The 10,891-nt window shown below is 35.3% G+C and overlaps 2 protein-coding genes across 2 annotated transcripts in view; both read right to left on the reverse strand.

The window, feature by feature from the left end:
* Window positions 1–420, reverse strand: part of LOC149526850 (kinesin-like protein KIN-12B) — a 7,923-nt gene extending 7,503 nt beyond the window's left edge. The window contains exons 1-2 of the mRNA XM_089784404.1: window positions 405–420; window positions 199–284 (exon numbers count right to left, since the gene is read on the reverse strand). Of these exons, the coding sequence (XP_089640530.1) occupies window positions 199–284; window positions 405–420 (102 nt within the window). The remainder of the gene's footprint in view (window positions 1–198; window positions 285–404) is intronic.
* A 144-nt stretch (window positions 421–564) lies between these two features.
* LOC110421393 (putative UDP-N-acetylglucosamine--peptide N-acetylglucosaminyltransferase SEC) overlaps window positions 565–10,891 on the reverse strand; it is a 12,575-nt gene continuing 2,248 nt past the window's right edge. The window contains exons 2-23 of the mRNA XM_021434989.2: window positions 10,403–10,548; window positions 10,005–10,103; window positions 9,866–9,916; window positions 8,140–8,256; window positions 7,992–8,048; window positions 7,169–7,288; window positions 5,759–5,821; window positions 5,589–5,667; window positions 4,415–4,524; window positions 4,266–4,319; window positions 4,087–4,154; window positions 3,890–3,992; window positions 3,604–3,806; window positions 3,425–3,521; window positions 2,195–2,266; window positions 1,997–2,073; window positions 1,795–1,911; window positions 1,627–1,711; window positions 1,352–1,519; window positions 964–1,074; window positions 790–876; window positions 565–696 (exon numbers count right to left, since the gene is read on the reverse strand). Of these exons, the coding sequence (XP_021290664.2) occupies window positions 565–696; window positions 790–876; window positions 964–1,074; window positions 1,352–1,519; window positions 1,627–1,711; window positions 1,795–1,911; window positions 1,997–2,073; window positions 2,195–2,266; window positions 3,425–3,521; window positions 3,604–3,806; window positions 3,890–3,992; window positions 4,087–4,154; window positions 4,266–4,319; window positions 4,415–4,524; window positions 5,589–5,667; window positions 5,759–5,821; window positions 7,169–7,288; window positions 7,992–8,048; window positions 8,140–8,256; window positions 9,866–9,916; window positions 10,005–10,103; window positions 10,403–10,548 (2,216 nt within the window). The remainder of the gene's footprint in view (window positions 697–789; window positions 877–963; window positions 1,075–1,351; window positions 1,520–1,626; window positions 1,712–1,794; window positions 1,912–1,996; window positions 2,074–2,194; window positions 2,267–3,424; window positions 3,522–3,603; window positions 3,807–3,889; window positions 3,993–4,086; window positions 4,155–4,265; window positions 4,320–4,414; window positions 4,525–5,588; window positions 5,668–5,758; window positions 5,822–7,168; window positions 7,289–7,991; window positions 8,049–8,139; window positions 8,257–9,865; window positions 9,917–10,004; window positions 10,104–10,402; window positions 10,549–10,891) is intronic.

A 10,891-nucleotide genomic window follows, 5' to 3' on the forward strand; every position in this document is an offset into this window, starting at 1 on the left:
ATGCGCATTGCATAATGGTCTAACAACAAAAAAAAAAAAAAGCATCACCACTATGAAATGGAAGACATATATTTTACCGTGCCTAACCAAATCAAAGCTTAAGAGGACATCTAATCTACTGATCTCCCAAGTTGGGAGGAAAGACAAAGAGGTTCTAATAGATAAGTTAAATATTTACGTATCAAGGAAGAGATCTGCCAAGGCACTGCGTCTTATATGTTCACTTTTCATGGCAACATCCGTAAATATAATCTGATCCGGCCGCACACCCTGCTGAGTTGCATCTGAATCACATGAAAACCAGTTATTTTAATACTAAAGACCAATAATAAATTCAGGCATGTTTGACGGTTCAGAAGAGATAAGTAGACAATCTACAGATACTGAGATACTAGAACACCTACATGTGCGAAGTCTCATCTCGCCTGCAGCTGGGAATCTAAGAAGCCAAAGAGCACTATCGGGAACACGCTTAAGAATATTGCACCTGAGTTTAATTGCAAGAAGACTGAGAATGTAAATGAAACAAGCAAGCAGTAAAACAGGATTAAAAATGCCACCAATTTACCATGTGGTGAAAATGTCAGGATCCATCTTGTACAGCTGATTGAAACATGCAAAGGTAAATTTGTCTTCTGGTAATCCATAATCAGATCTCTTAGGCAAGCACTTGGGATCCAAGACATCACGATTTTTCTAGTGACAATTGCAATGCAAAGAAGAGAATTAAAGGAACAAGACAAATCATGATGTCAAAGCACATAACAGATACAAGGAACCATTTCTAACCTGCTTATAATCATTTACAAAGTAACAATGAGGAAGGTGAACAAGCTTCTCGGAGTAGATATGAGAAAAGCGAAGAGGTGAGACAAACTGCAACAGGAAGAGCAAATTATGTGTAAAACAGAATAGAATATATTCAGAAGTATAATCCTAAGAATTGACCTATAGTTCTCTAACCCCATCAGTGACCAAATAGTGTATGTATGATGCACCAGTAGTCCCAGGAAATCCCATGTAAGAAATCTGAATAGGAGCAGGTTGCATAGCAAATATCTCATTCCTTGCCCCCTGCAATATTAGATTTGAGGCAATTGAACAAAAAATTATAATAATATTAGCAATAAAATGGTAAAATCCTAATAAGATAACAGCTGAAAGGAAAAAGAAGTATTTATAAGAGGTAGAACTGTTATCTTCACGCAAATTTGGTTCACAAAGGCATTCATCTAAATTTCCACCCCATCAAGTGGAGCAAAATAAAAGCAAACAGATATTAAAGATTTCATTTCTTTTCCCCAAATTTTTATGAGTTTCAGTTGAATTACCAAATAGCAAAAGTTGATACCTTCGTATAACCATTAAGATTGACAAGAATTTGTATTTTATCCTCATTTATCATCTTTGCAATCACGTCAGAGGACATGGATGATACATCTATGAAGTGCTCTGCTTCAGACTGGATACGCAACCTCCACTCTGTTCCATCATTTGGACTCAATGCATAGCAGAATACCTGCAAACATATATTCTTAGTTCTAGCATGTATTGATAAAACATAAGAAAAAATTTGAAAAGCCAAATCAAAATTAGGGTCACATGAGAGCAGATCAATTTTCAAACCTCAACATTTTCTCTATTGTGCATGCCAAAGACTGAGCCCATGAGATGAGATAGGGGATGGTTGCCAAAATCACTACTCACATATCTGAAAACACAGTTCGAAATAAAGGACCAGAGAGAAAGAAAAATTACAGATGTACAGCAAAAGAGAGTGATCTTAAAACATACCCCACCCTGAGGCGTCCATTCCCATTCTCACCCTTCACAGGGAAGGGTGCAGGATAGTTGAAACGAGCAAGTGAATAACGAGATGCAATAACAGAGCAGTGTGCCGCATATTTACGACTATTAAAAGGAAAAAGAAATCAATCAGAAATCAAATTTGTACAGTTCAAAATGTTACTAAATCCACAAACTTCACCCAACTTGCCTGATATCTAGTGCAAGCACTGGATCAATTGGATAGGCTATTGCGTGGAAAGGCTGCACGCTAGGAATAACAGACATCTGAAGGATAAAATGAAAGCTGTCAATGCTTCTATGTGATAAATCAACTAGAAAGGAAACTCAGAGCCAGACAAAAAGCCAAAGAAATGGAAGTATTGCTTATAGCAGATTGAGCATGAACCTTAATCTGTCTCCTGAGTATGCCTTCAACCTCAATAAATTTATTCTCCCGATCCTCCCAATCACAAACACACTGACCAAGGGAATATAACATTTATTAATTGCAAACAAACAAAAATAATCAATTGAGTTAGCCTAGGAAGCTATATCTATTTGGTAAAATATATGGACTGTTCAACCTTAAGTCTATTGATACAGAGTAAACATATAAAAATGCACCTCTGGAATTTTTATTTTTTTTGGTCATTTCACATTATCCAGGAACCATTTAATCAAATACCAACAGCCTAAAAAACATAACAAAAACAAAGCAAGATAATATTCATAAAGTGTCTTGCTCATGAACTAGGGTTTATTTTAAAACCCCCATTTTCCCATACTTTTAAATGGAAGGCACTAGATTATTACTTCCTACAACATTAAAGACTTGGGAGAGAAAAAGTTGGGAGGTAGAAGGAATGCTCTTTAATCAACAAAACTTGTTGCTGAGCATGCTCAAGTATACTATCTGCCGATTCCAAATAAGGGCCAATAGGAACTATTCCCAATTTGTTGTAATGCTCACTTAAGTTATCACTATCACCAACACGTGAGATCACAAAAAACAATACCATCTGCAAAAACTGTCAAGATTTTGCTAGCATATAATTTCTTTCATTTAGATGCTCCACAAAAAACAAGGAAAAATTTTCTATCAACTTAAATTTAACTCTCAAAATTGAAACACATATTCACATGCTCTCTTCAAAGAGGACTCATGATGAATGATTAGTCAAGTTGTAATTTTGCACGTACAAGAGGATGCACCATGACACAAACCTAAGATTGCCACTTATAGCTCAAACTTGAACTAATCCTCATTTTGAAACACATATTCACATGCTCTCTTGGGACTCAAGGTGCATTGCTAGTTCTCAGGGAGATGCATGGACCTCATATTGTTTCAACCTTTTTGGTACAAGATACCCACTTAATCTGAACAATAAAAGATTTCTTGAAGAATAAATCGACTAAATTAATTTACCGACATTTCAGTGACTACATCAGGTAAGCTAGAGTTGAAAGACAATCTAGATAGGATCCATGTCCTTAACAGAAAACAGCATCAGCATCATTCTCTACTCCAACAAGTTTCATGATCTAGAAATTATCTACATCTAAGATGCCGAAAATCAAGCTACACTGGAACTGCAGATGTGTCCTAATTTCATTCCTTTCCGTTGGTCCATACCTGTAATGTATGTAGAAGGTTACAGGTTGCTTCTGGAAAATCAGGGCGAAGAGCCAGTGCTTGCTTGTAGCTTTTTATTGCAGCCTCAACATGTCCACTGCAAAAAGTTGGAAATCACAAACATTGACACAATAAGATTTCCATAGAGGAGAAAATAGCTGCATTTAAGTATCAAATACCTGTCCTTATAAGCTGACGCCAAATTTGCATGAGCTTCAGCCATGGCTGGCCTAATGTTAATAGCTCTTATGTAATCTTGAATGGCTTCATTTACTATTCCACTCTCCTTATATGTGTTCCCCCGGTTGACTAGTGCATCAGCGGCCATAGGATCAATACGCAGAACTTCTTTGTAACAAGATATAGCGTCTGAGAGATTACCCTGTAAAAGAAGAGATGAAAAAAAATATAACCCTGCATCAGCATTGCATATAAAAGTGACTGTGCAAGAAAGAAGATACCTACCTGCTGTTTGTAAATGATTGCTAAATTGTTGAAAGGAGCAGAGAGTCCTGTTGTCACAGATAAAGTTGCCTTGTAGCATGAAGCAGCAGCAGTCAACATATTCCTACAATTAAAAATCATTATCTCACAAGGGAATCCTATTAAAACTCCAACCAACCAGAATGATTAAAAAAAAGCATAATTGGTGCAGTACAAACCATTCCATATATATATTCCCAAGGTTTGTAAGTGCCTGAGGATGGTTAGGTTGCAAGGCAAGACATTGCTTCATAAAACAACAGAAATACAATTAGAATGATGTGTGAAATATGTGGAAAAACATGATAAAGAAAGAAATCAATAGGACAGCAGAACAGGGTAGATAATACAAGCCTACCCTATAGCATTGTGTTGCTTCATCAACTCTTCCAGCATCTTTCAAAGCATTACCCTGATGTTAACATGTCAAGTAAGACCCACATTAGAAATCGAAAAGAATTAATGGTCCTAAATTAGCAACCGATATAACAAAAGACTAGGACCAACCAAATTGTTAAATGCCTCCAAAAATCCTGAGTCAAGAGCAATTGCTCTCCTATAATTGAGAATTGCCATATCCAGGTTACGCTGTTCGTAATAAATACTTGCCAAATTGCCTGCAGAAAGGTATTTATGCAAACATCATTAGTCATAAATCAGAGAACAATGTGTAATGAGACACACTACAGCAACTTCTCTACATCCTTTAAAGACTTGCAAAAGCCAGTTGAAATGTGCAGCTATTAATTTGTCACTATTCAATTATTAGAGACATGTTGGCCAAAAGACAATTACGAGAGACGAGCTTGAGCAGGCACTGTATTGATGATAGAGTTTTAATTGAATTATAGAAAGCTGAGTTTCTCTTCTACTTATATACTACTCAGATTTTCAGAGTTCAAGACTGTTTATTCAGTTTCAATTTAGATAAGCATAAACTGATCAGTGGATATAAGTCATATACTGGCTTCTTTCAATTTTTTGTAGTCAACATACTTCTAGTAGTCAGGGTTCACAATCCACAATTTCCTTCATTCAAGCACTCTAATCCTTCAACCAATTGCAAGTCCTTGTTGTAGTTAACTTTCCAGGAAATTACATGCCAGAGATTGTATTATGCAATCAACCATATGCATTATGTATAAGGAAAATCTAGGTATCTCTTAAGAGTCCCTAAGTTTTGGCACAGTTTCAGAACAGTAGACAACCCCATTTGTCCCTATAAATGACCTAAACAAAGCAAATGTCACAGGTTGCTATTTATAGCTTCCAAAACCGTCTCATAATTCAATTTTTTACTTCCAATTAAGCACAAATCTTGTTCTTAGCCAATTCAAATATTAAACTCTATCTACTGACAACCTCTAAATAACAAATCAGCTATCTCTAAAGCTTAAAAAAACCTCTACAGAGCTGTTCAACATCATGTTCGCTTAAAGATGTTGACTTTAATCAGAGGAATTTACTTTTCTGCAGAGAATCTTTATAATGCCTACACTTTTCAGTAGTTGCGTTCAAATTCAATGAAAGAACATCTAGCAATTAAGCATTAAAATCTCATCACCAAAAGTTTAAAACCCACTGACATGTTGAGAGGACCTGCTATGCTGCAAGATGCATAAGTGTAATCTTAAGAGTCAATACTGTAGGACAGTCATATACAAACTGCATTATGACTCACCGTAGGCCATAGCATAATCCGGTCGGACCTGAAGAGCACGCTGATAGCATACAATAGCCTCTTGAGGCATTCCCAGAGCCTGGAAAAGGCAAAAGAACGTGTTTTTCTCCAGATACCTGTCCTGGCATTGCAGCTACCTGACCTTACTTGCATAATAGATTATAGCTTACCTTATAAACATTTCCAAGGTTTAGATAGGCATCAAAAAATGTTGGTTTAAGTCTCACTGCTTCCTGTAAATTAATAAGCTTACCAAATCAAAATCAGCTAAAAGAGCAGCAGCAAATAGGGGGATTACATCCAACATGGAATTTGCAAAGAAGATCTACAGCTTTCACTGCAGAATGACTTGGCCTATTGCATATACACATGCCTATCCAAAAACAATGTTGGTAATCAAACTGACTTGATATTCAATCTGGTACCTGAACAAAACATTTTGAGAAATGCAGTACCTAGATTATGTTGTTTTTAATCAATTTACTCCTTTATCCGAATTTTTTTGCTTGAGGTGCCAATAAGTAACTAAACGAATCATTTAGCAAGACTTGCAGATTATTTTGAACAAATTATTTCACAGCTAAGTTCTGAAGAGTCATTTTCTTTTCTATTCGTGTGTCTTCTTTCTCTCTCTCTATATATATATAATTTTTTCTGCTTCTAAGCAGAAAACTCTATACTTTTTGGAGAATAATCAACCACCATTGTTCCAAGATTAGAGCTTTTACGCCTCAACTTCAACTGAACAAGTTAATTTTTGTTTCTAGCTAGTAAAATTATGTGATTGATATCATTAAACCATAGATGCACTTTGAATACAACCAAACAAAAAAAAAATACAAAAGAAACTTGAATACCTTTCTGAGTTTTTTTATCTCCTTTTGCTTACAAGATCTATGTCTGCTATCTTTTTGTTTCATCCTGATTACACCATCTTCTAAATTTTCTTAAAGAACCACTTGCTTTCTCTTTGATCCCCTACCTGATCTCTTAGTCTTTTGTTATCTAGATTCAATTCCAATCTTGCAAATAGCAGGTGAAAACGCTGGCCAAGTCAAAAGGCAAATGATAATGACTCTCATTTCCAGATTGACCTTGATTCTGAATCCTAAACTCAATCCTTAGTAAGGTGGGCTGAATTTTTGTTTCTTGCACAACAATCAGAATCTATTCTAAAGCCCAGAATAAGAACCTACGGATCCAATCATTATCCTAATGATATTTTTTCCTCCATTGTGATGCTGTCTCTTTTGCTTTATGCTTATGCGGTTGAAAATTTTCAAAATGTCGATGAAGCAATTAGAATTTTTCAACTGATATAAAACTTGGTAGCCATTATCTATATGGACAAATCACAAATCTCCCAACTGCTTGGATCGTAAAAGTATAACTTACACACAAAAATATGAAAGGGTTGTAACAATTATTTTCTTTTATGAGCTGTAACAATCACTAATTGTTACAGTAGTGATGTATAGGCACATATTCATGTACATGCATGCGCCACCACAAACTTGCATACTATGTTGCTAAGAAAGCACATTCAACTGGTACCAATCATTAAAATATGGAACACATACCTTATAGTATTGAAGTGCCCTGTTAAGGTCCCCAGCTTCCATGAAAAGCCCAGCAAGATTAGACCATGCAATTGCAAAATTGGGTTGTATACGAAGAGCCTCAAGGTAGCAATTGTAAGCCTATAAGTGGAATTAATTGAAGGATTAGACAGGAGATAAAGAACAAACCAAACAACATAAGTCATGCAGGACACTGCCCTGCACTGTTGGCATCCAAGAAACAAAAGCAAACGTGCACAAGATAAACAAATTAACACAAAAGAGTGGAAATTTCCAAAAGGCCTTAAAAATCTACTTCATGTCAGCTAAGGTTCCAAGCATTTCAATCTTTCAACAGGTAGGACCAACTCACAATGACCAACAAAAATCAGTAGTGGCATCACACCTTTTAACATGAACATAAAAGCGAACTAAATCTTTCTCAAGAAAGAGAACTATTTCCTGTAGCAAGAACTTGCACCCAAATCAGTTCAGGAGTTCAATAAGAATTACTTAGTTGGAAAAAGCTGCAAACAGCACTACACTGCATTCTAAGCAACATGAATAGGTATTTATATATTGAAATAAAATTTCTGTAGCAGACATGACTTCAAACTCCTTAAACCAGCAAGGAAGTCTAAACAAATTGACAGAAGAGTTTAATACTCATGATCGAGTCATATGATATTTAGTTTATTACCAAGACAGCCACCACTCAACAAAAACCAAGACATGAAATATAGGCCAGACACTTAACAGCTTGAGCACCTCGAAATAAACAGCATCAAACTAAATATGACAGGGAAAGAGATAATATGATCAAGAAGATTTGACCTTGCCTTACCTCTTGCACAAAACCTTGAATTTTCATTAAATTGCCAAGGTTACTATGAGCATCAACCTGCATCAATGAGCAAAACTCCATAGCAATCTCAAAGAATCTTTCAGCTGTTTATGCAGAAAGCAGACAGAAAAAACAAATAAGGATGTACCAAACAGGGATTTAGTGCAAGTGCCTGGCGACAACACTGGGCTGCCTCATTAAGCCTCCCTTTTCGCATGTATGCACTAGCTAGATTTGACCATGCATCAGCAAAATTCGGTCGAAGCTTCAAAATGAAAATTCAAATCAAAAGTGAATAACTCACTAAGGCTAACCAATTGCAAACACTACCTTTATGCAATAAAAGCCTTGCTCATGAGATTGCTGATCTTAACTATTCTAAAGAAATTTTGAGGGCTAAAGACAAACAAATAAGTTCAGTAACATTTGATCCATTAAGTTTTACATGACATAATAGTTGATAACATTACAGCATACTTTCAACCATTAATAAAATTCACTCATCGATATATGAAAAAGTTTACGAATCGTACATACCTTTTATCAGTTCAAATAAGAAAAATAAAAAAACAAACTACCTATTCTACCAACCAAATCAACATTTAAAAGAGAGGATGATGCACAAATAGCTTGTTACATAAATTTTATGATCTTAACCTCTTTGGAAGCAAAAGGCAAAAGCCATTGCTCTTTCATCAAATGAAGAAGTTCTTGTGGTCCCAAGGAAAGTGATCTTTGTATTAGTATGTTATTAATAAAAGAGATTTATCAATTTTAATTAGGTAACCCAAAAGCACTGTAAACATATCTTATTAATGATTGAAAGAAACAAAGATAAAGATAAAACTCTAGAATGCCCCATATAATCAATCTTATGCTCGTAGCCACAATTCAAAAATAAGTAAGCATAATTGAGAAGTAAATGTGCACACATTTTATCAATTGCTCCCCCATGGTCAATGCCATGCATTACAAATTACAATAATCTATTTACAATTAAACAAATAATGACAATCCATGCCCGAACATCTGATTGTCCCATTCTAAACCATAAATTGTTCCCCAATAATAAAAAAAAAATGTAAATATTTACATATAAGTTTTATAAAAAGCACAACAATATTTGGGCTTTGGTATACTAGTTTTGAAGATATTACTTCTTTGAAATGTAACAATATCTTAATAACAACTTCTCCTCCAAGCTATATCCACGTCCAAAGAGTTACAAATGAACTTTTTGCTATTTATTCGGACTTAAGATCAAGATGTCCTGGTTTCTCAATCCAAAAAATGGTTGGCTTAAAAAAGAACTGACCAAAACTGCACTTGGGTACCAGAAAAGGCTATCCAAGTTGTCCTTTTACCCCAAATATAATGAAGTCAGTCAGAAGAATTGCACCTGAGACCACTGTCAAAAGCTAAAACATGGTAGTTCTACAAATCAAGGCCACATAACATAAAAACCACTAAAAGCATCTATTCACCCTCTTTCCCAAAGGGATTTCCACATGTATGCATACATATAAATAAATGGACCATTGATAGGTTGCTTTCCCATGATGAAATCTCAGAAGATTTCAGATATATTCTCTTGGTCCTGGTATGATAATATAAAGGTTCTAAATGCTATTTACAATTCCTCTTACCACAACATGATAACTGCCAGTTACCACATTATTTTGTTATCAAAGCTCAGGAAATATTAAATCTAAAGTGGAACTGATAAAAGACAGATGAAAATAAAAATAAAAATAAAAATAAGGAACCAAGATTTTGAATATTAAATTCTTATTTCAAAATGCTCCAAATTAGAAAAAGATAATGAACTCATGATGAGGCCACTGAAGCAAACACATTAACCACTGAATACTAACCTCAATAGCAAACAAATAATACCGGATTGCAGCATCAATATTGCCTTTCTCCTGCAGCAGAAAAAATTAGGAACACATATACCACCCGCAAAGGACAACAAATTGAAAAGTAGCTACAATCAAAACACTCAGAAAATACCTTCCAAGCATTTGCCATATTTCCATAGCACTCAGCAAATTGTGGATCAATTCTAAGAGCTTCTTCATTCTTTGCAATGCATTGATCATAATTATGCAACTGAGAGAAACAAAGTGTTCACTATCAGAAGCATTTAAAGCTCCTCCCTAATCGAAATAAAGCATTCACAAAATCTATTTAAAAGCTAAAAAGAAAACATTTTTCATGATAAAAAAAGGACAGCAGAAAATTTCGGAACAATGGGTGCAGCCTGCAGGGTTAATAGTTAAAGAAATTACCAGAAAAATTCAACCATTCATGGCAATAAATCATATGAACAAATATATTTGTGGTGATAAGTACAAATAATACAAGACAGAAATAAAAAAAATTAAAAAACCAAAAACTTGTGAAACAACCTGATAATGAATTGCACCCAGGAGAAGCAAATTATCAGTACGACGTGGGTTCCTCTCATAGACTGCATTGCTGTGTTCTAAAGCATGCTTGTAGTTCCCAGCCTTGTACTTTTGATGAGCAAGGGCCATGAGTGTGTCATCATCAACTGAAATGCATAAAAGAGATTCCTTCAGTATTCCTAAAAAGAGAACACCTCCCTACCTCAATTACACTTCACCCAAAAAATGTGGGAAGGAAAAAAAGACAAGAAGTCAAAAAAAAAAAAATGAAATGTTAGCAAGGTCTCCCAGATAGACATGAAGATTGCAGTTGCCACACCCACAAGCAGAATGAAATGATGTCAATGGCGCAAGGCACGCTATAGGCACTAGGACCCTTACGTTGCCTGAGGCGCAAAGCACAAAAAAGCACTCTCCCAAGTGAAGCAGGGCAGTAACTTTTCAAAGTACTGTACTTAATATGCTATAAATTCATGATTTTGTTAATAG

Source organism: Theobroma umbraticum, unplaced genomic scaffold (genome assembly GCF_002168275.2).
Source record: "Theobroma umbraticum cultivar Fairchild unplaced genomic scaffold, ASM216827v3 scaffold_130.0, whole genome shotgun sequence".
NCBI lineage: Eukaryota > Viridiplantae > Streptophyta > Magnoliopsida > Malvales > Malvaceae > Theobroma > Theobroma umbraticum.